The 27,590-nt window shown below is 41.2% G+C and overlaps 4 protein-coding genes across 5 annotated transcripts in view; 3 read left to right on the top strand and 1 right to left on the bottom strand.

Moving 5' to 3' along the window:
- The first annotated feature begins 5,132 nt into the window (after window positions 1-5,132).
- On the top strand, window positions 5,133-11,495 carry ankmy2a (ankyrin repeat and MYND domain containing 2a). The gene is made up of 10 exons (XM_084358702.1): window positions 5,133-5,337; window positions 5,837-5,901; window positions 7,203-7,341; window positions 7,452-7,550; window positions 7,926-8,086; window positions 8,834-9,048; window positions 9,147-9,282; window positions 9,435-9,563; window positions 9,788-9,917; window positions 10,496-11,495. Exons 1-10 carry the CDS (start codon window positions 5,271-5,273, stop codon window positions 10,615-10,617), a joined length of 1,263 nt encoding a protein of 420 aa, XP_084214828.1. The 5' UTR covers window positions 5,133-5,270; the 3' UTR covers window positions 10,618-11,495.
- Window positions 11,496-12,359: 864 nt separating this feature from the next.
- lrrc72 (leucine rich repeat containing 72) lies at window positions 12,360-14,087 on the bottom strand. Of its 2 annotated transcripts, none has more exons than XM_084358703.1 (7): window positions 14,027-14,087; window positions 13,859-13,929; window positions 13,711-13,780; window positions 13,541-13,622; window positions 12,792-12,905; window positions 12,630-12,719; window positions 12,360-12,529 (listed from the first exon to the last, which is right to left on the bottom strand). In XM_084358703.1, the coding sequence occupies exons 1-7, from the start codon at window positions 14,039-14,041 to the stop codon at window positions 12,432-12,434; spliced, it is 540 nt and encodes a 179-aa protein (XP_084214829.1). In that variant the 5' UTR covers window positions 14,042-14,087; the 3' UTR covers window positions 12,360-12,431. The 2 variants fall into 2 exon arrangements, with proteins under 2 accessions (XP_084214829.1, XP_084214830.1); XM_084358704.1 differs by having other exon boundaries at window positions 14,036-14,080.
- Window positions 14,088-19,580: 5,493 nt separating this feature from the next.
- Window positions 19,581-23,826, top strand: sostdc1a (sclerostin domain containing 1a). Its single transcript, XM_084356987.1, has 2 exons — window positions 19,581-20,046; window positions 22,795-23,826. Exons 1-2 carry the CDS (start codon window positions 19,626-19,628, stop codon window positions 23,238-23,240), a joined length of 867 nt encoding a protein of 288 aa, XP_084213113.1. The 5' UTR covers window positions 19,581-19,625; the 3' UTR covers window positions 23,241-23,826.
- Window positions 23,827-24,861: 1,035 nt separating this feature from the next.
- The window catches only part of crppa (CDP-L-ribitol pyrophosphorylase A), a 47,633-nt gene continuing 44,904 nt past the window's right edge, over window positions 24,862-27,590 (top strand). The window contains exons 1-2 of the mRNA XM_084356540.1: window positions 24,862-25,249; window positions 27,278-27,542. Of these exons, the coding sequence (XP_084212666.1) occupies window positions 24,999-25,249; window positions 27,278-27,542 (516 nt within the window). The 5' untranslated portion in view covers window positions 24,862-24,998. The remainder of the gene's footprint in view (window positions 25,250-27,277; window positions 27,543-27,590) is intronic.

The following is a 27,590-nucleotide window of genomic DNA, read 5'->3' on the forward strand; positions in this document are numbered from 1 at the left end:
TTCTCTTCTTCTTCACGAGGGACAGTTTTCACGGACAGATGAAGACTCACCAAACATCACCTACTCAATTTAACGTGTTGACCAAGTGTCCACCTCTCAGAATAAAGTGTTTCTTTACCATGTTACCATATTACTGTCACTATAAAGTGATGAGAATGAGCCAAACATCTTGAGTCATTTGGATTCAGCTGAAGGAATAAACAAATCTGTTTTTCCAAAATGATTTGAATAAGTTTAATAGGATATGACGAGTGACAGCAAAAGTCATTATCTCAGACAGATCAGGATCCACCGAACATTCGGTAAGTCCGTTTCTACATTCTCTCTCTATAATTATGTACATAATATCAGATAAATTCATCTGTTTGCACTTTCTTAAGATGTCTTCCAAAAAAGTTGAGAGTTGGAGGCTGTTTACTGCTCATTAAGCTTATTTTTTTATTCCTGACTTAAACATGTATAAAACATGTTTTTGTGTGTTGTTGACAAAGCTTAAAGGGAGAGTTCACCCTAAAATCAAAAATACATTTTTGCTGTCATCTCTTCAGTCGTCGTTTCTGGACAAAGAGATTGCTGATGAGTTTTTCAAATATATTTTTTTGTGCCGTTATACTCGAGAGAAGGGAGACATCTTTGCGGCCGATGTGTCCAAAACTCAACAGGTTACATGTAAGATGAACAATATAACTTCCAAATTTGGGGGTGAACTGTCCCTTTAAGCTTTGTGACGTGTGCATCTTTAATGTATAGAGCAGCTTACAGACATTTAACTGACGGAAATTAATTTAAAGTGTTTAATGTTAAGGACTATTGTTGCAGAATAAAGGAGCAGGTCGTCCTTCTTGTTAACATTTCTCCCTGATCTTTATTACAGCGATGGGCTGGACCATGAATCTAATTCTCCTACTTTCAGGTCAGTGTTATTCAAGTTAATCACATTAGCCTCCATTATATCTCACAGCTGATTCACATCTTCCTCATCAGACTGACTGAACAAATGACTGACATCCTCTCAAGACAGAATATGTTTGTAAAAAGCCGTTTATTTCCTCCCTTGTGTTTTATCACTCACTGGAATGTTATGTTGAGTTCACTTCATTTTATTTTATTTATATATTTATTTAAGACTATATATATTTAAGTTGAATGTTCTTATATTTTTTAGGTCGAGTGCACTTTTAGGTGTTTCAGGTTAATAATATTTGCAGTTTCATATCAACTCAAATATTTTAATGTTCAGTGGACTAAAATGGACTGTTCAGATCAATTTAATGGTTTAATTCCACACTGTAACAAAAAATAAAAAACTAGTTCCAAAGCTGATAATTTCCTAATTCAACTGTAACACAATTTAATTTAAATATTTGGTTTATGTGACTTTGTTCCATCAACTTTCTCACAGTAATTAGAAGCTGAAATTGCTCCTGTTGGTCTAAACATAAAGCCACACCTTCAAAGTGAAGTAACACTGAACACTGGAGTCAGTAATAACCTTTATTATGGTTGCAATGTTTTCATTATTATAAAAATAAACAACCATCTTTAAATCTAAAGATACACAAAAAATACTCCATAGTGCCCCTTTAAATAAACCGGATGACAAGGTCTCAGAAACACTTTTTTCGGTGCTGAAATGCTGCTAAACATTTTTCTGTTTACTGTCTCTCAATAATTCAAATTTTCCTCGACAGGGTTGAGTTGTCCGTCCTCATGTGTGCGCCAGCATCAATACTTTTTAGTAAACACACCACAAACCTGGTATGAGGCACAGAGCTACTGCAGAGAGAAATGTTTTGACCTGGCCACCGTCGACGACATGGAGGAGATGGAAACAGGACTGCAGGCTGTCGAGGGCAAATATGACGATGCCGTTTGGATTGGACTTCAGAGAGGGGAGACTGAGAAGTGGCACTGGTCTCTGGCAAACAAAGAATTGTACAAGGAGGGAGAAAGAGACTATTTGATCTGGGCCAGCAATGAACAAGCCAACTGTGGACTTTACCTACAGGGTGAACTGTATTCAAATAACTGTGGGACAGGTGCATTTTCAGTTTGCTTTGATGGTGAGAGTCATTCATCGCTGCAGCAACACTACAAAATCTTCAACTGTGATTTATTCATTGGTTGTTTTGTTTTGTTTTTTCAGGAAAGAAACAGGGCCGTGAACAGTATGTTCTCTGCACCAAAGTGATGAGGTGGCCTGCTGCTCGAGATTATTGCAGGGCTCATTACACAGACCTGGCCAGCGTGAGGAACGAGGAGGAGAATCAGATGATTAAAGAAGTGACCGACGGTAAATGGGCGTGGGTTGGCCTCTTTCAGGACTCCTGGATTTGGTCAGACCAGACTTACTCTTCGTTCAGATATTGGAAGTTAAGCAGTCCATTTCCATCTAATATTGCCAACGGATGTGCTGCTTTGACAAAAACTGACTCCGGTAGATGGCAAGAACGCGACTGTGAAGAACGTCATCCTTTCCTCTGTAACTGTGAGTAAAGTTTTTCATTTCATTTATTGTTCTTACAGCTAATAGTCTGATATGAAGTCTGAATTAAATCCAAATTAGCATTTACTGAAGCCCCTGCCCGACTTATTTCCTACTCTGTCTGTAAAGCTTTCCATTCCTTTGTTGCACACATGCACTTCACATAATTCATTTTTATTTTATGGTTTCTTGATTGTTGAAGGACGTTTCTCATTGTGAGCCAGCGACTTTTCATTTTGGCAACTGAAGTGACAACTTTAGCCAGCTAAATAAGCTCGCGTTCGCTCTTTTAATTAGCTAGCTAACTAGCAAGTTTGCTGAAAGTGACATCTGAAAATACAAATCCTGTTAAAGAGTCCTTTATATTGATGGCTGTATGTGTTTATTCGTGCTAAAACACAGAAGCTAAAGCTACATGTCCCAGGCACGTTTTGTTGGATCCCATTGGACTTCTTGTAAGACCCGCCTTGCTCTGCCTGTGATTGGTTGACTATGTTGGTTGAGTTCTCGTCGCTCGACTCAAACTGTTAACTCACACAGTAGCTCTGGTTGTTTCTGTTCTTCTTGCAGTTCTGAGACTGCAGTTTATGAGCTGGAGTCGCTGGTTAAACACACCGACCTCTTTGGCCTCTCCCGGTCCTCTGCTGCTCATCTTTGGGTTGGTCATCCTCCGGAAAACTCTGCGCTGCAAGAGACACTGCAGCTGAGACAGCCAAAGTGGTTGGTGTGTTTACCAGGGAAACTACAGCTCACGAACACAGCCCATTAACACCAGACAGCCACCAACATGAACTTGAACATACAGTTAGGAAATGGCACTCTAGATAGCTAATTCTTACAAGAAGTCCAGTGGGATCCATAATAACACGTCCCAGGTAAAAAGCCTCCTCACCTTTTTGTGATTGTCAAAGAAAAACCTTTGAGGATGGTGACGAACGGATGTGTTGGCAAACATACTGTAAAACTATCTCAGGTAACGTGTTTGGCTGGGGTTAAGACCTGGCAAAAATTGGAGCAAACAAGGCTGATGAATTTCTTCTAGTTATGTTGTTTTGTTTGTGAAAGGGGTTCAAGACATCAATTTCCTAAATCCAATAAAGAGCAGAGCAGAGCTGCTAACGTTACACCTGATAACATCCAAGCTGTGCTTCCCTCAAACTAATAGTTAATAAAGTAGTTCTCGGCCTTGGTTGTCGTGACAAATAAAATGAATTGTGTCCGTGTTTGTTTGTCTCTTTGTATCAGGTCCAGTTGTGAGGATCATTAAAGTGACGATGAGCTCACGGGACTCAGGGCTGGATCTAAATGATCCTGCAGTGCTCGATGACATGTTGAAGCAGGTGAGTCTATGTGCTGTCTGACAGAGTTATTTATTAATGCTAATGGAAGATTTGATGTGCTAATTTTTTCCCTTCTGTTCCTCAGATCCATCAGAGGCTGAGCGACACAAATGGGACTGATTTTCTCCGACTACGATGGAAGAAGCGGGATGATGGAAGAGTTTTTGTCAAAGAACCGAACCGACGTGGCTAAAGAGATAAAACCAGAGACGCAGTTTTAACTCTGAACTTAGAGAGTTATTTGGTGTGTTTAGTCTTATGAAGCTTTTGACTACATTCACCTGGGGGTGCTTCTCATTTCACTTAAATTGTATCCACGTTTCCCTCACTTGCATCCTTTCCTTGCATCCTAGTCCCGCCCACGCGTCAAATGACGTATTTATACTGTGTGCTGTGTATTCATACTGTATTCATACTGTTTACTGTGTATTTAAACTGTGTGCTGTGTATTTATACTATGTACTGTGTATTTATACTGTGAAAAAAGCGTCCGATGTTTTCATGAAAAATACAGATTTTTCTTTACAATATTCATGAAAAATAGAAATTCCACCAACATCCAATAAAAACAGGTGTGTCTCATTCAACCCGTATAGGAAGACATTTCTGCACTGATTTTGAGTCGATGGGTCAAATGACCTGGAAGCTATTGAAAAACATGGCTGATGTTTTTATAAAAAATGCAGATTTCTCTTTAAAATATTCATGAAAATTAGGAATTCCACTAAATGAGTGTCTCATAGTTCTGCAAGTCAAATACATGTAGTAGTGTAAAAAAAATATAAATAATAATTACCTCTGAAATACAGTAGACTACAAATAGTGTCAAATGCAAGTACTTAAATGTTCTTACTTTCCGTTACTGTTTTGTAAGATGAGCCATCTCATGTATTGTTTATTAAAGTGACATTAGACATTTGACTGTGTCATCACCTTAATGTGAAATACAAAAAAACACGGGTTATTTATCTGCTCATAATAATGCAGGAGGACTGAACTCAGGTGGCTGTCAGGAGGTCAGCTGTCAGGATCAACATGTGGCTCTGTGCAGCATCCTGCATCAACTTTATAGACTTCCGCCCAACTGAGTGTTTGAGCGAAAGCACAGGGGGGTAACTGTTCGTTGTGATTGTGCAAATTTTAGTATCTTGGCTGTAAATAGTTAATTTTACTGCGATAAATCGTGCATGTTTTTATCAGCATATCCTCATTTAATAAGTTTCTAAAACGTATTCAAGCTACCGGTATATATTTTTGGTTGTGACCTGCGAACCCCCCTCCTCACAGAACGCAAGTGGTACATTCCATATGACAGCTCGACTTGAGCTAGCCTTCATGTCCGAGCATCAGCAGATTGTCGGAGCCGCGGAAAGGAAAGATTTACTCAAGAACTTCTCGCTTTATTTGTGCCCTTGTAGTCTAATTTCAAACTATTAGTCACCAACATGTCTGCTCCGAAGAAGGGAGACTTGTCTTCAAGCGAAAAGGAACTGTTTGAGGTTATTACGGCAGGTAAGCCTCTTCGGCTAACGCTAATCCCTCTGGAACACCACACAGGGGTTAGCTAGCTAGCTCTTGTTTTAAGTTGTTATATTTGTGTCATTAGTTATAAGAATAAGGAAATAATGTCAGCCTCCTGCTTTTACTACTCGGTTACTACCTTGTCAAATCATGGCAATTCACTTAAATGTGAGTTCGCATGCTAGGCTTGGCACACGCTAACGTTAGCTGACAGCTAATAGTGTGCACATGAGTAGCTTACCTGTGATAGCTAACTGTCAAATACATGCCCACCTGAGGGAACTGGCAGGTCAGGATTACATGCATTTTAAAAGGTGTTTCTGTGGGATTGTTTGCATTGTGGAGTCAGAAGAGTATGTATTATGTCAGACTTAGAATATGACACAATCTCAGAAAATAGAGGTGGTTTAATCTCTAGAGCTGAGAACAGTTAATAAAGCTTGGTGTTGTTTTCATAATGCTGTATTAAGATTGTATTTCATGCACTTAGGAAATGTTCAAGAGGCCTCCAGGCTGCTGGGCTGCAAGGATGTGCGAGTCAACTGTTTGGATGAGGTAACAGAGCTTTCCTCACAGGAGTTAACTCTCAGAGCTGGATGATACTAGTTGGTTTGTTAAGTTTTAGTCTGTTTCCTTTCACAGGATCAATAAAATAGTTGTGCTGGTGAGCTTTTTATTAAACTTCAATGGGCTTATAAAGTTAATTCAATTTTATATCTAATTTTAAAATCTGATCTTATAATACTTTGGATGTATTCATTTCAAGGCACATAAATCATACAGTTGAAAACCTGCTGCATTTGATGGCAGCAAGCAGAGGTAGGAAGTAACTAATTACAAAGCCTTCGTTATTGTATATGTCAATTTTTGGGGTATCTGTACTTTACTTGAGTATTTATTTTTCTGACAACCTTTAACTCCCAACATTTTAACATAAATATCTGTACTTTCCTCTCCTTACATTTTCAAAACAGGTAGGTTACATTAGTTTTAATGCATTTGAGGAGAATTAATCATTAATTTTATTTTGCACGCTGCCTTCCCAACATCACAAGACTGATTTCAGTCTGTCAGTGCGTTTAACGCACGACATTACGTAGCAAGATGAAACGATGCTTAAAAACGTAACAAGATGAAACTGACAGAGACTCGAATGGGGAGAAAAGACATGTTGTGATAAAGGTTCAGTTCATTTTGCATAGAGATGGCCGGTAGAAATGTCCTTCAGAGGGATACTTTTTACTTTTATACTTGAGTATCTGTACTTCGGCTTAAGTCAGGAAAGTGCACTTTTGCCAACCTCTCGTAGATAAGAGTAACATATCTTCTGGTTAATTTGGTGGTAATCAGTAAAACAGAAAGATTTTAGATCAGATTCATTAACCTATCATCATAACTGCTGTTGCATTAAAACATTTACATTTTTTCCTGCATCAATCGACCTCAATCAACAGCAGCTAACATCTCTAACTTGAATGTAATCATCAATGCAAAAGTGTCAAATGTGAATATGATGATGAACTCATTGGAGGCACACATTCAGGTATGTGTAGGTGAATTTTAAGCACAACTGTTTGTTAGTTATGTAGAAGAAAAAGCGTCCTAAGATCTGTTAGGAAAGCTCCTCCTTTGTTCACTGACATATGTGTGGGACAAGAGGACTTGAGTCACTCCACTGAAAGGCTTTGGAGACGGTCCTTCATGTCCTTCCTGCTGTCTCTCATCCTTTGTTGTCCACCTGTCAGCATCAGGTGTTTGAAACAGATGCTTTCTTTTGTAATCCAAGCCGTGTGAGTTTTTGCTTATGTAAAAGTGAAATTGTTTGTGTAAATGTCTTTTTTCAATCTTCTCCACAGTATGGGATGACCCCTCTCATGCACGCTGCTTACAAAGGTAAAGCAGACATGTGCAGGTTGCTGCTACAACACGGAGCAGATGTGAACTGTAATCAGCATGAGCATGGATACACAGCGCTGATGTTTGCTGGCCTGTCAGGTAAGCTGTTGTCATAACTCGGTGAAATGTTGGAGTTGACACAGTAATATGATTATTTTGGAAAGTCTCTTCCTGTATGTGCTGTGACTCTTCTTCCTCTGTGGCTGTAGGTAAGACTGATATCACGTGGATGATGCTGGACGCGGGGGCAGAGACAGACGTGGTCAACTCTGTTGGGAGGACTGCCGCACAGATGGCCGCCTTTGTTGGTACGTCTGGATGTGACGTGCGCTCATTCACACAACAGTCAAGTGTTGTTAAGTGTTGTATCATCCCACACACAAAGACGAGGGATCACACACACCACTTGTTTGTCAGTCAGGAACATTTTACACATTTAATTTGATCATTAGCAGAATTACCATGCAGATTGTACTCATTGTTTTAGTTTAATTTTTGCCCTTTTCTATTCTATTCTTCTATTTTTTAGTACAATTATTTTTCAGAGTAGAGGACTTCTTCCAGTATCTCCCACACAGACGTGTCAGTGAGCTGTGTTGCACTAAAATAGCATGAAACTTGCTCTGACTGAACATAAACATGTGACAAAGATGGTATTCATGCCTCCTCTTTTCCCTCCTCAGGGCAACACGACTGTGTCACTGTGATCAACAACTTCTTCTCCCGCGCCAGACTAGACTATTACACCAAGCCTCAGGGTCTGGAGAAGGAACCCAAGCTGCCGCCCAAACTGGCCGGACCTCTCCACAAAGTCATCATGAGCACCAACCTGAACCCCGTCAAGGTACGACACAGCAGGACAGGAAAAGAGGAGGCTGTAGTATAGTGATTGTTTTGAAAATGTGTGTTCAGACTGAATGAGTCCACCCTTTAATCTCCTTGTGCATTTCTGTAGAGAAATACTCATCATCCCAATGAGCAGTTCTTCATTCAAACACTCCAGCTGCCAATTTCACTGATTATATTCCTCCATGTTGCAAGGAAACAAATAATCAGAGAACTAATCAGCCGCTGCTGTGATTACTTAGATTGGAGAGCAGCATGCTCCCGGGCCTCTTGGATCATGTGGCATACAAGGAAGCATGAAATGAGCTTCTGTCTGTGCCAAAAATACACCACTTCAAAACACTTTGTAAAATATGTTCGTACAGTGAACATTTGCTGTTTCTAGCTTCATAAATGTGATGATTTGTTGCTTTTCTTTGTCATTAATGACAGTAAATGAAGAGTTTTTGGTTGTTGGTGGGTTGAGGGGACAAAAGAAGCAACTTGAAGATGTCACTCTGGGCTCCAGGAAATTGTGATGAGCATTTTTTCACAATTTCTTAAAATTTAACACAGGATTAATTGTGAAACTAATTGGCAGATTCATAAATAATCAAAATAATAATTGGTTGCAGCCGTAGTCGACAACAGAACTGGATAATGTAAAATAACATGCATGTAAAACACAACAAGGAACATGACAATACATCAAATATATACCATTAGAGATGTTTTATTTTGAAGGAGTATCGTTTGTGTTTTACAGATGGTGATGCTGGTGAAGGAGAACCCCCTGCTGGCGGAGGTGGAGGCTTTAGAAAAATGCCGCCGGGTGATGGAGCTCATCTGTGAGAAGTGCATTAAGCAGCAGGACATGAACGAAGTGCTCGCCATGAAGATGCATTACATAAGCTGTGTGCTGAGAAAATGTGCCTCCTTCCTCAAAGACCGTGAGGACAAACTGGACGGCCTCATCAAGAGGTGAGGTCATGGGGGATTTTAACTGAGGATATGTTTCCTGTTGTAGCTCTGACTTAAATTTCCTAACATGTTTGATCTCTCTGATCCCTGTCCTGCAGTCTGCTGAAGGGTCGAGACAGCGATGGCTTCCCCGTGTTTCAGGAGAAGTTTCTCAGAGAGTGCATCCGCAAGTTTCCTTACTGTGACGCCACTCTGCTGCAGCAGCTGGTGCGGAGTATCGCTCCTGTGGAGATCGTGAGTCTGGAGAAAATTTAGACAGTTCAGACTTTGAGTGTTGATGACTTGGATTTGAATGATTCTAACCTAAATGAAAATCTTTCTTGGTTTGTGTTTTGTTGTTTGAAGCCTGATCTGTTTTCTTGTCCTGTTTTCTTCCATCATCACAGGGCAACGACCCCACAGCTCTGTCCGTGTTGACTCAGGCCATCACAGGTCAGGTCGGCTTCATGGACGCAGAGTTTTGTACTTCCTGTGGAGAGAAGGGAGCTGAGAAGAGATGCTCCGTCTGTAAAATGGTGAGTGTCAAAACAACAGTGTTTTTTTAGACTGCAACTTCCCAGCAGGTAACTTTTTTTATAATATAAATCTGCAGCAAAGGTCACCGACTGGGTTCAAACTGGAACTTTGTGTTCGACGGCTTCTTAAACTCTCAGTGCTGGTATTTTCTTTCTCCTTTGTTTGTGCCTTTTATTCAGTGACACGGTCAATAAAGTAAACTTAATCTTTTTTGTGGCACCAGGTGATCTACTGTGACCAAGCCTGCCAGAAGATGCACTGGTTCACCCACAAGAAAGTCTGCAAGAGTCTGCAGGAGCAGAGAGAGAAGCAGGAGGAAGAAACAGCCAAACTGAGGATGCAGCAGAGCAAAGGTACGTCATCCAGCGTAGAGAGCAAGAATAAAACTGAACTACAGTGATCCCTCATCGCATACACTCAGGCTAACATCCAAAGACTGTTACATTATGAGCGGTCATTACTTTGTAATAAAATAAAGCTCAGAGAGACAAGCAGAGTCCACAAAAAGGTAATTTCACCAGCAGATATCTGAATTTAGCATCATTTTAGTTTCGTTTATTTGAATTTTTTAAAGGCTGAATTTAAAAAGTCATGAAAGTTTCTTCATACAAATCAGTTTCTTGTCCAGGTTGCACTTTGTCAGGAGGAAGTAAAATGTCTGAAAACGACTGGACCTTTATTATATAATTTATTGAGCTGAGTAGGGAAACATGAGATGATGCATCAGAGAATGAGGACTGAATGTCTAAATGAGGACGTGACTAAAGATAACATGAATACAAGTTTAAAGCCTCTTTACATTTCTGTCTGAGTCACAGTCACATATATTTATTTACAATGATGGTTGGACCTCGTCCTCAGAAGTCTTGATTCAGATTTTTTCAAAATAAAAGCACGGTCAGACCTCACCACATATTCTCTTGTGTTTCAGAGGAGGGTGAAGCTGTGCAGGAGGCAGCAGACTCCATGCAGGAGCTCTCGGTGGACGACGCTCCTTCAGACTCTGCAGCAGAAACATCAAACTCCACTCCCATCACAGCTGCTGACAACTGAACATCAGAATCTCCAGACCGCACCCATACACCACAGACCGAGCAGACCGGCAGTGACACTGAAAGCCAGACATGTTCTGGTCCAGCCGGAGAGAAGAGCCCATATTTATTATCGACATGAGACTGTCACAGAGGCAGGGAGACACTAAAGCGTTTTCGAGGGAGGTTTGTGCTACCACGCTCATGTTTTCGTCTTTTTTATATGTTAATTTTTTCAGATGATATTGTCGTTTGTGAATGTGAAAAATAAATTGCGTAGGCTGATGTGTTTGTGGTAGAGGTCACTAGGAGGAATTGTGGGTAATGATGAGACGAGCTAACGGTTCACATCGATGATGGAACGAAATTCTGCCTTAAGAAAACTGTAGCAAGCCGTGCAGGAGGGGAAGTGACTGTGTAGCCAATCAGAGCTGTCGTTTGTTTGCAATATACTTGACTTGTTATTGGGACGTTTGTTTTGTACTGATGAACATGTGGCAGGCGGCGAGTGGAGAGCATGGCTGCACAATAATGACCAAAAATGTATATTTTTAAATATAAACAACATAAACATGAATTTATTATAAGTGTATCGTGAAAGATGATGTTAACGCTCAGGATTTTACAAACTGTAACAAGATGAAAGTTTTTTTTCTCATTTGTTGACAACGCAGCACAATAACACCACGTCCAGGACACATACAAACACTTTGTTTTGAAAACATTTAAGCAGTTTGGTTTTGGTTTTGTTTATTGTGCAGCCTGACGGAGACGTCTGAAGTTAAACAGCAGGTCCAACGTGGCTTCTTTGTTCCTGAACGCTGATCATTTTCAATCTGTCAAACAACTTTGAGCTGAATCACATTAAATAAAGACCAACTTCATCAAAGTGCCCATTCATCATATCCATCTTTGGAGTTTTCTTCTCTTCATTTTTCTATTACAGCTCCAACTAACGATTACTTTAATTACCTCCAGCAAGAAGGTTGTTTTCACCTGTGTCCGTTTGTTTGTTTTGTTGGTTTGTCTGCAGGATTACACAAAAACTACTGAGCGGATTTCCACGAAACTTGGGTAGAGGATGATTCTTGGCCCAGAAAAGTCCCCATTTACTTTTGGTTCAGATCCGGATGAAGAGACGGATCAAGGAATTGTTTTCTCACTTTCATTAACATTGATGTTGATGAGAAACATCCTGCAACAAGTCGTCTTTGTGCAGCCCTGTAATGTTCAGTTTTGTGCTCCCCAACGCTCCACTTCATCGTATTAACAGAGTTTGTGACTTTAGCATTATTATTCTTTGTCTTTAATCCGTTCTGGGGATAATTATCTTTAACTTCGGGCCTACAATTCCCATAATTTGGGGGAATTTAACAGGAAGTGTGCTGTTGCCATGGAGTTAGCGAGTTAGCTGTGGACGATGATTTTTTGGACTTTCTGGATTCATTTGATACTCAAGAAAACCTAAAAACATCTGGATTGGTAAATGTTTCTTATTGTATATAAATGGAGACCTAAGCAGAGATGATTAGCGAGCTACAGGTCTTAAAAGACCGCCGCTTTCTAACTCAACACCCCCTTTATTTTTTTATTCTCAAGCTTGAGAGTCTTGAGCCTCAACAACATTCATCAGATTCATTGCGTCTCCGTCTGGAGTTCCCCTCGTATGAATTACCTCGAATAAGCAGGTCAATAAATTGTACTTTGACTGGTCATTATAAAGTAATTCAAGCGGACCACAGTGTCATAAATATGCAACAAACACATGTTTGCACTGCGTAATAACTGAACTATTTGCCAAGATTCATAACAAATATCCTCTCAGCTGGTGGGCCGTCATGTTGCCCGTCTGCAGAAGGCCACAGACTGGAGGACGCGATGACGCTCCTGGCTGAACATCTGGAAGGACGACCTCCTCTCTGCTGACGTCACCTCTGACAATACAACACAACACAGCAGATAGATACTGACACGTTTAAACAAGTACAAGCCACACAAGTAGCATCTGTCCCTGTGAAGGTCTGAAGATCTCACCTTTCCTATCTAAAACCTGGACAGAAGGTAAGCAGTGGATCACATGGTGGCGATACCCAGGCTCATGGGAGATGGGATTGAGGAAAAAAGCTGCAAAGAAGAAGGATCAGACACGTTCTCAGCCTGCTGTGTGATCTTGTGGATGTATGTCGGTGGACTCACTTGCAGTTTGAAGCTGCTGCATCCTCCTGAGCTCGTGCATCGTGTCCTCCAGCCCTCTGATCTGGTTGTTGTGCAGAAAAAGAAGTCGGAGGCAGGTCAGATGATTCAGGGCCTCTGTGTGAAGGACCAGGAGGGATTCAGGTTTCTTTATCTAGAGCACAAGTGGTGAACTGGACTAACTTGCGTTCAGTCAGCTGCATAAATTAATACCTGATAGATAATGCAGTCAGTGAGCAGGTTAAAGGAGTATTAAAGGAACAGTTCACCCAAAAACGAGAATTCAGTCATTATCTTCTCACCCTCATGCTGATGGAAAGTCGGGCGAAGTTTCGTAGTCCAAAAAACATTTCTGGAGCTTCACAGCAAAACAGCTTAAGTAGCTGAGTACTCGTTTTTGGATGTAAAATAAAAATCGGAACAAAATCAGAAACATGAAGTGGCTCCATACAGCTCGTCCGGACTGAGCCAGACTAATCCAATCTAGTCCGGAGGTCCCAAATTGATTTCAAGGCATCATTTACACTGTTTTTAGCTTTGCAGCTACAGTGCAGCTTTAAAGAGAGCCTAAAAAAAATATTTTCAAATCAATTTGGGATCTCGGGAATCTTCTGGAGATTTGGATAACTATGAAGACATTATGGAGACATGTTATTTTTATTTTTTTGGTTGTTTGTTTATCTACTTCAGTTGCTTAGGAGAGTGCTGCAACACTGTTTTTGCAAATTCAGAAAAGAAATGACAAAACTCACCAGAAATGGACTTGATGTTGTTATTGTGGAGGTAAAGTTCAGTTAAGCAGCAGTTGAGGGAACGACAGCTGAGCTCTCTGATCTGAAACATTCAAAATAAAGAATAAATGTATTTCTGATGCATTTTAAACTTTAAAAAATAACTGTAGCTGAAATCCACAAAGCTGTACCTTGTTGTTATTCAGCCACAACTCCCTCAGAAAGTGAAATCTCGATAAGTCGGGGACGCTGGTGAGTTTTCTGCTCAGAAAATAGAAAAATGGTCATATGTGTTTAAATTATAAATGTGTTTTAAACCCCAAAAATAAGTTTTCTTACTTTGTGTCGAGGCGAAGCTCACAAACATCAACGTCTCTCCTCAGTCCACACTGCTGAGAGTCCTTCATGTTCTGGATTCAGGGTGAGAGAAGAAAATCCAGTTAAAACTGACAGATAATGTGTCTTTGGGTTTTTAAAGTATCAGTGTTTGAGATGAAGCTTGTCCACCTTGGTCACCTCCATTGTTTTGCACCTGTCACAGCAGCCACACCTGTTGCCAGGAAACCTGAAATCACAACAAACAAAACATAATTCTTCACTTATTTAAAAAAAAGTTGTTATTTTTATGTTGATTTGAGTTTCATGACAGGATTTGGATGGTGGATTTTCAGGATTAGATTTGGTTCAGATTAGAGATTAAATATCTGCACCATTCAGCTGCAGTGAGGGTCGGTGTCCAGCAGAGGGCAGTGTTTCACCAGAAGTGAGTTTTAGTTGTCAGGTGTGTTCACACTGAGGCTCCTGATGGTGCGCAAGAGTTTCTCTTCTCTCTGCATTCAAGTCAAACAGCTGATTTCACTGACACTGTCCCTTCATTGTTACATGAGTGAAGCCTCCAGTGGTGGAAAGTAACTTATTACATTTACTCATCGCTGTATGAATCACAACCACAACATGTCACATGAAAATATTGTACTTTTTGTTCCCTTACATGTAACAAGTTTGTAATTTGCAGTTAAAATAGTTTAACATTTTGAGGAATAAACATAAAAGCACTTTTTCCCTGAGTGAGATGAGAAGATGAAACTCTCATGTCTGTAAGGAGACAGAACAGCACGGCTTATTGCTTAGCTTAGCTTAGCTTAGCTTAGCTCCAACCATGACGAAACAGCTAGCCTGACTTTTTTCTCCAAAGTTCAAACAAGCTGCTTCTCTAATTGTTAAATCTGTACACAAACAGAAATGTAAAAAATAACAAGTTTCCTTATAAAACAATGTATCCATACATCCGGCACATTGTTTAGCCACTGTGGATGTGGCACATAATTCAATCTAATACAGCAAATTGTCATTTTTACATTTCTGTTTACGGATTAAAAATAAAATTTATGGGGAGGCAGGTTTTTGTTAACTTCTCACAGTTAGACCATCTTTTTCCTTTACCTCCAGCATTTATGCTAAGCTAGGCTAATTACCTTCTGGCTCTTAAAAAAAAATATGTTTTTGTGATCCTGTGTGGATCCTGATTAATGATATTGAATAAATTCTCTAATCTAATTTTTGCACTAACTTAACACTCCCGGCATGTATCAAGTTTCTAGTGTATGTGGAGGACCAAGACTTACATACGAGCTAATTTAACAAATATAATAACCAGAAAGACTTTGCACGTCCTCTTAATTTGTGCAGCAGTTAGCAGATAAATGATATTTGCTAACATCAGCCTACTTTTCTTTAATTTTTTCTTATGTTATTACAAGCCAAGGCTGCCAGACTGCAGTTTGAGTCACACCAGTGGATAATTTTGAGGAAGCTTGGGGATATTTACATCTGTTTTTGTCACATCAGAAGCAGGTGTGTTTTTTAAGGAGACCTTGGGATATTTTCAGCGTTTTTTGTGGCGTCCAAAAGCATGTTTTTCACCAGAAGTTAGACCATCTCCATCTGTCTGTCTTGGCAAAACAGGTCTATAAACCAAACCGTGATGTTTTCCTGACCCTAACCAAGTGGTTTTTGTGTGTAAATGCCAACCAGAGCACAAGCACAGCGTCGTGGTGGGGGAGAATTCAACCTAAACAAACGTAAAAGTTTCAACATAAAGAAACGTTTTACTCAGCCATCGTTTATTCTGGCGAATGGTTTGGTCATTGTGTGACTCATCGTGATGGTATATGGGGGTTGAGTTGATAATATGTTGTCTTGATTGAAAGCGTCGTTGCTGTCAGAAGTGAACTGCTTCAACACTTCAGTTGTACAGTGACACCTGAGCCGGTTCTGTGTGCTAATGAAGACCTCAGTGTGGTGGAAAGACTGTGACTTTATAAAACAGAGCCTGTGAAAGCGTGTAACAATACTTATAGTTAAATATAAGTACTATGGATTGTCATATAATCTCTGGGAATAACAGAAATGAATGACACGCAGCCCTTCATCCATTGTATGTCTTCTTTTGGGATTTCTGCCAAACCCTGCTGCCACAATGACCTCTCTTCCTTGGCTTTGTTCCAGTGTTGTGCATTCCTTTTGTTCCCCTCCGGTCGCCCTCGCCACACCTCCCATTGCTGCATGTGGGCGCTTCCTGATCATGCACACACTCCTGCCATGCTGCTTGTCAATATGCTATTAACCCAGCCACCTTTTCATTTCCCATGAGGGTTCGGGGGGCGACTGAATTCCCTGCTGCCGAGTTTCACCGCCGCTCCTCGGAGAGGGAGTCGGCTCTCAGCTTTCTGTTTCTTTACATAGCGGGGGCACAAAAGCCGAGGGGGCCTATCGTATTCACCATGCAGCATTCATTCAAGCCGGTCCCATAAGGAGCTCAGAGGGGCGTCGAAGTGTAAATAGTCCTCTGAGGAGAGCCGGCCATGTTGTCCCTTTATTTTCCCTCGGAAGTGGAGTGAATGAGCCTCTGGTGTCCTTGTCTGAGGAAGAACAAAAGAGAGGAAACAATAACAGAAGCTGAGTGTGAAGTTTAATGACAGACTGGGTTCACCTGCGGAGGAGGTTTAACACCAGAGTCAGGAAGGCACAAACACGTTTTAACGCTCTGGTGATGGGATGGCGAGGTACGCATTAGGCTACTTAGAAATAGAAATAGAACAGAAACATTCGATATAATTTGCTAAATGTACTCGGCTTCTTTCACTTCTACAACTAAAACATAGGAACAAACGTGTAACGACTTGATTAAACTGTTTTTATGCTTCAATGTAAGCTGATTTCGTTAGCCTGTCTGGCTAACTAGCTTACTACTAACAGTAACCAAACGTCCAAGGCCAGAAATCATTATTAAGTTGCTACATAAGTTTGTAGGGTTAAAAAAAAAGTTCACACTCACAGCTGTCATATTTCGCCGCTGTCGACGCCATGACTACTGGATGCTATCAGAGTTTAAGCTAACACCTCAGCAACGTTACCTGACGTTTTTTGCCAAACGCATCCGCAAACTTTTTCTCTTTTACTGTTAAAAGTAAAAGCAAACTATTTGAAAATGCAAACAAAAATGATTTGCTAGCTAGTCAGCTCTGCTATGCTATATAATAACATCCTTTATGTCCATGTTTTGCCTGGAACATGAAGCTTTAGCTTCCGTCTTTTACTGTTAAGTCATGTACGATATGTTGGCTAGAGAAGACTGCTGTTACAAGATTTTAGTTTTGGCTTGAAACATGAAAAAGTCAGCTGGGAACAGCGTTTTCAACCACGGCATGAAGCTAACGTTAGCTCAAATAGGTTTCCAGCTAGCCCTATAACGTTAGCCGACATAATCTGCCAATCACAGTTGTAATTTCGGCAAGCAAAGTCAGCTTTTGTCTCCCTCTGTCTGAAATCAAAGACATTATTTAAAATGATGGAATAAAAGTATAAACATCAGGCTAAATTTGGCTAAATCGTCCACTAGTAGCCGATTACTGCAAGCTACATTTGTTCGATGGGAGAACAGAAAGGCCACATGGCCAAAAGTATGTGGACAACTGAGCATTTTTTTTTTTTTTTACCAAGAAGACATCTCAATCCAAAGCTGCGGGAATCAGCCCCGTCTGCTATCAGCAGCTTTTTCGAACGTGGCTGCAGAGATTTGCTCCCTTTCAGCCATAAGAACATTAGTGAGGTCGGGCTCTGATGTTGGGCGATAAGATCTGGCTTTCAGTCGGTGAATCACTTCATCCTAAAGCTGCTGGACGGGCCTGAGGTCACAACTCAGTGAAGCCAAGTTCTTCTTCCACACCAAAAACTGGGAAAACTATTTCTATAACGACCTGGATTTGTCCACGAGCCATACACGAACACAAAAAATGAAAATAACATTTCTGTTGCATTAAGATTTCCCTTCGATGGCAGTGAAACCATGAAAATAGTCCCAGACAAATGCAAGACGACAGGTGCATCCACCTTCATTTCTCTTTCTGAGTTTCTTCTTTCTTTCAATATTTCTGAAACATGTATCATCCCCATTTCCTTTTTATTTCCTTTTTCTTTCCATCCTTTCCTCCATCCTTTCTTACTTTTCTTCCAGATTTAAAATCCTGTGGTGGAACCGGTGGTGTTAGCTACACGTTCAGCTAAACGCTAAGACTACTTTGAATTCTCAAATACATTTTTTCCAAATACATGTGCACCTTTTCCCCCACAGTCTCTGTGTTATTGCCACATCAGTGTACTCTCCCCCTCCTCCTCCACCACTGATTAAAAATGAAAACCTTTCACTCAGGAGAAGAAAGAAACATCCTCGGGCCCACTTCACTCTTCATCCTGAAAAAAGGGACCACAGCCCTTTAAAAATGTGCTCGTGTGATAATAAAACCCAACAAGTGATCCGCGTATCAACTTTCATCCTCATGTGCAACAATTAGTGTCTCTGCACGACGCCTCTTTTCAAATCAGTAAGACAAGCCGGGATTGAATGTTGCCCACAAAAGTAATTATATCTGCGCTTGTTTTGTGCAGCGGACACAAAGACTCCAGTTAGTCTGGGCACTCGGATCATTAGACGTGTAACTGACAGGGATTGAGAGGCAGGCACGGGGGAGGATGCCGTAGACAGACAGCAAATTACACACAAGACAATATCAGCTTTCATTCTTGAATTAAAACGTGCGCCTGAGAGAGGCAAGTCACGACGTGGAGAGCCTCCAACCAGGAGGTAAAACACGAGCCGGTGTCTGAAATGATCAGCTGTGTACACATGTGTGATTAATGCTCCATCGCTACTGACGAAGGCGGTTAATAACGAGCAGCTGTGGTCTAAATAATGTTTGCAATCATTGCTGCGATTTGTCTGACACACAGGGCAACACAACAGATGTCACAGAGCTCTGACCTTTAAACATGTCAGAGGGAAGTGCTCAGGAATTTATGGCTCGTCTGAGTTTGTCTGCGTCTGGTTTGCGGCTGAGCTGATGTGGGTTAGTTAGAGTTGAGTTAAGTGAGTTAACGACAGCTAGTTCGAGAGGTTTTGTGAAGGTGAAGGCCAAAATGGTACGACAAGATACTGAGGAGGTTTAGATGAGATACTGCGTCATTATTTACGGAAACTTTCTGGTTATTTTGCGACACTTACTCATTATTTTGAGATTTGTATATAATTTAAGAAAAAGATATGTATTCAGTTGCAGTTTCTCAGGTTATAATGTAGATATGTAGCTATAAAACTGGAGGAAACAGCGTTATCTCATCTGTTCAGACTGCAAAACACTCTCATTTAGAATGTAGAAGCTGCTGAATCACCAAATATAGATCATAAAGATTGGCTTTAAAGAGATTCAGGTTCAGATATTATGATAATAAACACATTTAAGACGAATTAATGTGCTGTGGGTGGTGATGAGGTGATTATTGATTGTTCAGGTGATTCAATTTTTAAGTTATTATATTGTATTTATTCATATCAGATACAGTAAGTGGCTGTCTGTGTGTCTATGAGAGTGAAAACGGTGGAAATAAATCTATTATTGTGTCTTATAAACACATTATATCATCAGAGTGTTGTCGGCTGAACCAAAACCAGAACCAGGTGTTGATGAGACATGACTCAGGCATGTAATCCCATCATCATCACCATCACCATCATCACCATCATCATCATCAGGATCCTCTCCAGCATCCAATGTTTAATCTCTTCAAAATAAAAGCCGTAGGCGGGGTCTTATCCTCCGTGACGACCAATCAGAGCCTCCCTCCAGAGACGCACCTGAGTAGCTGCCAGAGCTCGAGGCGTGCCGGCTGTATAAAACCCCGGGACTCACACGTTCCCTCACCCAGCATCAGTGTGCCTCCAGTCGGACCTACATCTCCACAGTCTCCCCTCCCTGACGCAGCCATGCACCTGAGCGCGTACGTGTCGTGCCACTCCCTGGTCGTCCTCTGCGTCCTGCTGAGGAGCTGCCAGGCCCTGAAGAACGACGCCACGGAGCTGCTGTTCTCGCATGTGAGCGCGCCGCCGGTGCCGGAGGTCCAGAGCAACGTGACGCTGAACCGCGCGCGGAACGGCGGGAGAGGCGCGGGCAGCGGGGCGCACGACAGAGGCGGTGAGTGGAGACATACTGCTGTTATAACAGTGTGGGGACTTTAACACGAGTGGTGCTCTTCAGTCAGACACAGATATGTTAGTGAAGGAGGACAGTCATATGTTGATTTATTTCATTTTCTGCCGTTTTAAAACAAATAAATGGTCATTAAACAGTCCTGATGGATGACTGCAGCCCAGCTGTGTACTACGAGCATTAATATCAGACAGGAGAGAACAGAACCAGCTCTTCCTTCTCCAGTTCCCATTGTTTACTGCTTTATTTGATTTGTCTCCACTTGTCCTTGAAGTGTTTGTGCTTGATAAAGTCTCAGTCGCTCACATTTACATCTCTAAGAGGGCATCGTTTTAATCAGGCGCTTAGTCCCATCATCATTTACACATGAGGATGAAAGATTTGAGTAAATATATATAGTATATCACAATAATCCTGCAGGTGTAGATTGGGACATAAATATAAAGTAACGGCATAGGGTCACAGGGATGTTTATAAAAAGCGGCTCATGTCATAACATCACTGAGCGGCTCTGCTGCTGCTGTCGATTCATCTGCTGGTTATTTTCAGCCCAGTTTCAGTGTTGAAAACTGAAAAACAGTCCAAAACCCAAAGACGCTTCATTTACTGTCATTAATGACAAATTAAAGCTGCAGATCCTCACATTTAAATCAACATTATGTCACTTTTTACCTTAAAATAACAGCTTCAAAGTCACTTTCATGGTGCAGTGTCTTGTAATAAGGTGACTGGTGTCTCCGCCCTCCATCACTTGTTTCTGCACTGTGCAACTTCATTGTTGTGACGTAATGAGTCAAAAACTGTTACAGACCTGGGATTTGTATTTACGACAGTGGAGTTGCACTCAGATGCTGTGGGAGGCGCCAAAACGCACAAAACGCCAATTTCTACATAGTGTTGCTTTAACCGGTTAGTCTATAAAGTATAAAAAAATTATGAAAAAGCTTCAAAAAGCTTTTTTTTTTATAACCAGCAGTGGAAAACCCAAAGACGCTTCATTTACTGCCATAAATGACAAAGAAAAGCATCAAACGCTCACATTCAAATCAACATTATGTAACTTTTTCATGGAACAGTGTTTGTGACAGGGTGAATGTTGTCTCTGTTCATGACGTAATGAGTTTTGTTTGTAGTTAGCACCTACATTACAAACTGTTACAGACCTGGGATTTTTATTTACGACAGTGGAGTTGCTCTTAGAAACTGTGGGAGGCGCCAAAACGGCAATTTCTACATAATGTGTCTTTAAAAAGTATATAAAGTGAAAAAAAATCATGAAAAAAGCTTCAAAAGTGCTTTTTTTAAAATAACCAGCAGTCCAAAACCCAAAGACTCTTAATTTATTCTCATAAATAACAAAGAAAAGCAGCGATCGTCACATTTTTTTCTTCATTCATTGATTATCAAGACAGTTGGTGATTAATCTTCTTTCGATCGTGATCTGTGGCATCACTCAGTGTAACACACACACCTGGCTGGCCGTCGTCCAGGCGGGGATGAGGCGTGCCGTGTAGCCGCCCGTCTGAATGGAGGTGTTCTCCCGTAAACAGGAAGCCTCTGATTGTGGAAGTCTCTCAGCAGCCGACCGTGAAGCAGGGGAGGGAGGTGGGGGAGTCTCAGCCCCTGTTCATTCATCAAACTGACAGAGGAGCAGGGAGAGGGCTGTCACTGAGGTGTATGAATGGACCTGATCTCCGGTTACAGCGTCGGAGGGACGGTGTTTGTTTGTAGCCTGCAGCAGAATCATGTGACGGTCGTAGCCGCTGCACAGACGTAATCCTCCTGATAAAAAAGAGTTTTTTCTCTTCACATGTCGTCTTTATTCAACTTTTTTTGAAGTAGAAAGGTCAGTTAGCTATTGTGCTTCTTCCCTGTGTGACTGTGAGTCGCCTGAGGCTACAGAGTGGCTCATAATGTAGAGGGTAAAGGGCCGGGCAGTAATCCGCTATTATCACATATTCACCTTTATATCGTGATGAAACAATGACACTGAGTTGCTGTGATGTGCAGTGTTGTTGTCTCAATGATGGCTGACAAGGACGTTTTAATTCATATCTCTCAGAAAACTAAATCTGCAACAATTAGTCGATTAATTGATCAGTAAAAACTTAATCTAAACAACTTTTAAAATCAATCAGCTGTGTCAGTCAGTTTAATTCACCATCTCAAGAAAAAATATAAAATATTATCTTTTTTAGCTTCTAAATGTGAAGATTTCTGCCTCATGCATGATAGTTAACTGAATATTTGGGTTTTTTTTTACTGTTGGGTAAAACCAGATATTTGATAACATTAACAGGCTCTTTTGACTTTTTGCTTTAACATTTTATTGACAAAATGATTTATTGATTTGTAAGAAAATAATCACTCGTTACATCGAGAGCTGCAGCGATTACTCGTTAAGTTGTCAACTATTAAATTAACTGCCAGTTGTTCTGATGATCGATTAATCAGTTTGAGTCACATTTTGAGGAAGGAAATCCAGCTTCCAGCTTCTTAAATGTGAATATTTACATTATTTTTTACTCCTTTATGACAGTAAACTAAATATCTTTAGGTTGTTGACCAAACAAGACATTTGTAGACGTCATCTTGGCTTTCAGAATCACTGATTGATATTTTTCACCATTTACTGACCAAACAACTAATCGATTAATCGAGAAGATCGACTGTGAAAATGATCAATAGTTGCAGATTCTTCTTCCTCATGATTCTCATTGTCTCTTTCCACAGAACGAAGCCAAATCGGATGCAGAGAGCTGCGCTCCACTAAGTACATCTCCGATGGCCACTGCACCAGCATCAACCCCATCAAGGAGCTGGTGTGCACTGGCGAGTGTCTCCCAGCTCAGATGCTTCAAAACTGGATCGGCGGCGCCTACAGCAGGAAGCTCTGGGGTCGCCGAGGCAGCAACCAGGACTGGCGTTGTGTCAACGACAAGACACGCACCCAGCGCATCCAGCTGCAGTGTCAGGACGGCAGCACGAGAACGTACAAAATCACTGTGGTCACCTCCTGCAAGTGCAAGAGGTACTCCAGGCAGCACAACGAGTCGGGCAACAAGTTCGAGGAGCCGGCGCTGACGCCGCCTCAGCTCCTGCACAAGCACAAGTCCAAGAGCAAGAGGAGGCTGGGGAAGAACCGGCTGAGTGACAACTGGCACGAGACTGAACCCTGAGAGCCGGCAGGCGCACAGACTCTGAATCCACATGAACCCGCAGGAGTTTTGTCTCTGTGATTTTTGGGACACGACGTCCAGAGCTGTGGATTATCTCTCAATGTGACTGGGACTTGATTCGGGTGAAGCTGGTTCCTCACTATGACGGAGAACAAAAGGGCATGCTGAGGACTTTCTCTCGACATTTGAATCCATGTGGTTCAAGACAATATGAACAGCCTGCAGAGCTGCAGAGCTTCCTGGAGTCAACTCACATTGTCCCTGATGTAGCCATGTGCATGTGTTCCTATATTCATTTAATATGCAGATGGAGATCTGCAGGCAAACCTGACACCAGTAAACAACGACTAACATCTCCATAAGTCCTGTAAATACTTGTACATATATCAAATTCTTACTCGCCTGTTGAAGTACGGCCATGTGTATAAAATGTTACTATGTAAGATTTATGATGTATGATGTAATATATTTTCTGTGCCGACATATAATATGAGGCGTCAGCATGTGGGTGAAATCTGGAGAAGCTTTTCATCAGTCTGTCTTGTAATAACTTTATATGAAATAAATATTCACTTTTTATCACATGTATTGTTGTCAGTGGACGCTTGGACATATATGACGCTACAGGTGACTCATGCAGAGCGACGTTTTATCTACACGAGGCATTTAAACTTAAATCAGACCAGTACTGAAGACTTGGTGTAAGCTTGACCTGTAAAATTCACCTATATTTTATAACATGTAGATAAATAGAGGTTCAAACTCAAAAGCTGATGTAGAATTGGCTTCACAAAGACCCATTTCAGGTGTGTGAGGTGAAATCACAGGAACACCTGGATCTGTGGTCCAGCTGCTGATGCTTCTCCAAAACATGCGTCAAGCAACAACTTGAATTTGACAGGAAATGACATAAGTTTTACCTTCAAAATTAAAGTTTAGTCTAAACTAAAACCAAGAAACTACATTAAAATGAGTTAAAACGTAACTGATTGTAAAATGTTTGTTTCATTGGTTTTAAATTACATGTTTCCATCAATCGGTTTCACTTCTAGTGATATTTTCAAGATAACCAGTTTTCTACTATTCTGATTTCATGCTTTAATGGATTTTTGGCGGTCAGTGCATAGAAATATTACATTTTCCATTTTCAGCACAATACAGTCTGAGGAACTGGTGTTTCTACTTTTACTCTATTCCTACTTTTCACCTCATACATTTCTGCGGCAAACATTTTATATCCTGACAACAAAAACAACATAACTTAAGGTCTGTTTAGTTTAGTGGAGCTTTGTGCATATGAAAATCATTACGAACATAACAAATTAAGAGTGCATGGAACAGATACACCACCTACCACATAACATTACAAATAATCTGATTTTCACTGATAATAGCACATTTATTATAGTGAAATTTTCTCTGAGGGACTACTTTTTTTTTTTTTTTTAACTTTATAAGTGACATACCTTCACAGTTTCTCTCCACTAAATAACTTAGACATTTATAAACTGTACTGCAGGTTGAAAGTACCCCACTTTTAATCCATAGCCCATTTTATGAAGTAAGGTGAAAACCGAGCTACAGTTGGGGGGTTTTATTTTGAAAGCATTCACCGGAAGTCCGCCATTTTCCCGTTGTAACTTGACAGCGCTGTTTCCCAAACCTCCATCCACGCTGCCGCCGCGTCTCCTCCCCGCCCACGAACTTGTAAATGGACCGCTTTGGGAATCACCTGTCGTGACCTCCAGCCACGAACTGATGGAGGTCACCCGCCCCAACACGCGGGGCGATGACTGTGAGCCGGACGGGCCCGCTCATCCCGGGATTTTCCCAACCTGCGAGGCCGGGAAGAGCGAGCAGCAGCCGGCGGAGCGCAGCGTGGACTTCCCGGTGTCTGTGGTTCTTCCTGCCGGAGGCACCGGAGAGAGAACCGGGCTGCAGACACCCAAACAGTTCTGCTCGTTTCTGGGTCGCCCGCTCATAAGCTACACTATCCAGGCTTTCGAGAGGTAGGAAAAGAGTGAAGTAAGATAGGAGTGAAGGTGTTTGTGGACATGTCCAGGTGCGTTACAGGTAGACCGGAAACAAACGTCTCTGTCAGGATTCAGCTCTGACAGCCGGTGTGTGTCTGTGCAGGCTGCTCACACAGTGAAGCTCATACATTTTAATTATTGTCCAGTACTACTGGAATATTTTTACACTTTTCCCTCTTTACTACTTTGTCAGGAGGAAATACTGAAGCTACTCTAGTGGCAGAAAGTAACTAAGTACATTTACTCAAGTACTGTACTTTAAAACAACATTGTGAGATACTTACACCTTATTTTATCTGCTCTTTTACACATTTACCCTGTTCATAGACATTATCTATGCCCCCCCCCTCACATGAAGGCAGTTGATTATTGATTATTGTTTTTACATTGTGGAGCTGTGTGACATCTGCACACTTGTTAATTTCTGTCGTCATTTTTAGCCGTAACTGTAACATTTAAAGAAATCTATTTAAACACTGTGGCTTGACCTGTCGGATGTTTCTGTTGTGTTTATTTGATGTATTGTGTTGCTTTGCCAGCATCTTTGATATCTACACAACAGCAACATCTCAGACTACCAGTTTAACTCAAGCTGCCATATTCTTCAACACTTACATTATGTCTTTAATCTATTATGAGTGAAAATGTATATAATAAAACTAGATGGCACTCGGCTTGTGGTGCTCAAAGCGCCTAAAAAGTACATTTGAAAAATTCAACAGCGATGTCTCTTTGCAGAAGTCATGAACTGGCTTCTTAAGATAAACCACAGACTTGTTGTGAGCAGTTTCATGTAGGAACTATTTTCTTTCTACCCAACGGCACCATGTCATTAGTTAGCTCGCCGCTAGCTTCCTACTGTGCGGTAATTCAGAAAGAAAATAGAGAAATGCAACAAACATATTTCACAGCTTCAAGCGAGAAGCACCGGATTGAGTCCAGTGGGAACCAAAATCCTGCAAATCATGTTGTCGAGAATATCGTAACCGCAGTCATATCCTCAAATATCATATTATTTTACACTTTAAATGCAGCTATTCTATCATTTCGCTATTGTTAAAGGTCTTGATGCTTTCTTCCATCGCTGGAGGACAGACAGCGATAACGACTTCAGGTTTCAGGCCCCGAGTCAGCGAGGAGAAGATGGATGTTTACAAGCTGTCGTGATCACTGCCTGACCTCCATTACAACAATAGAATAACAACCGGTGTTTATTAATCAGACGCGTCTCCTCCCAGCTTGTTGTCAGTGTTTACGTGTTGTCAGGAAATGAGTGCAGCAACATCCTGGGCACCGGAGAGCAGGAGGAGAAGCTGCCTGTGTGGCCCCGGTCGTTACACAGAGGCTCCCAGTGGAGGGGGGTCAAAGGTCGTCAGCGTTGGATCCGAAATCCAAGCAGTTTTTTTTTTGTTTTAAAGCAATTATTTCTTGAATACTGAAATGATTAGTAGTTAAATCAACAAATATTCAGCAACAGTTTGATGAATTTGTTGACGATTTAAGTGATTGATTAAAGGAATAGTTCAACATTTTGGGAAATATTCTCATTCGCTTTCTTTTCGAGAGTTTGATTATTATATAGACGTAACTCTCGAGGGTACGCTACAGTTAGCTCAGCAGAAATACTGAAAGTGTTGAGAAACAGTTAGTAAACTTGTTATTTGAACACTTAGGCTTTTGTATTGTACGTTTTCTGTTTTTATCCTCTGAAATGTGAGAATTACCTGCTTGTCTGTATTTCTTTGTCTTTGTAAATTACATATCTTTGGGTTTGGGCTGTTGGTTGGCCAATACACTCAATCTGAAGGCGTAACTTTGGGCTCTGGGATCTTTTTAACAAGCATTTTTCAACATCCTGATGTTTAAAGAAGAAACAATATTCAATAGATTAGTTGTAGCCCTTATTTCCAAATGTAAGAGGCTGCTGTCGAGCGTTATGTTCTGCTTATCTGACTTCTCACCTTGCCAAACAGAATTTGCTGAAAGGACAGTGTTTTCTTGCAGGGTGTCATGGATCCAGTGCGTTGTTGTGGTTGTTGCCAAAGAAAACGTGGACCTGATGACGGACATCATCCAGCGCTTCCAGCACAGAAAGGTCCGAGTGGTGCCAGGCGGTTCGACCCGCCACAGGTCGATATGTAACGGAGTGCTGGCTCTGGGCGAAGGCGAAGGGAAGAGACCAAAGGTGGTCATCATCCACGATGCCGTGAGGCCTTTTGTGGAGGAGGACTTTCTGTACAAGATAGCCACGGCTGCCAAGGAACAAGGGGTCAGTACGATTCCAGCTGTTTGAACTGAAACACATGGGAATGTGGAG

Source organism: Pagrus pagrus (assembly GCF_965226575.1).
Source record: "Pagrus pagrus genome assembly, chromosome: 7".
NCBI classification, from domain to species: domain Eukaryota; kingdom Metazoa; phylum Chordata; class Actinopteri; order Spariformes; family Sparidae; genus Pagrus; species Pagrus pagrus.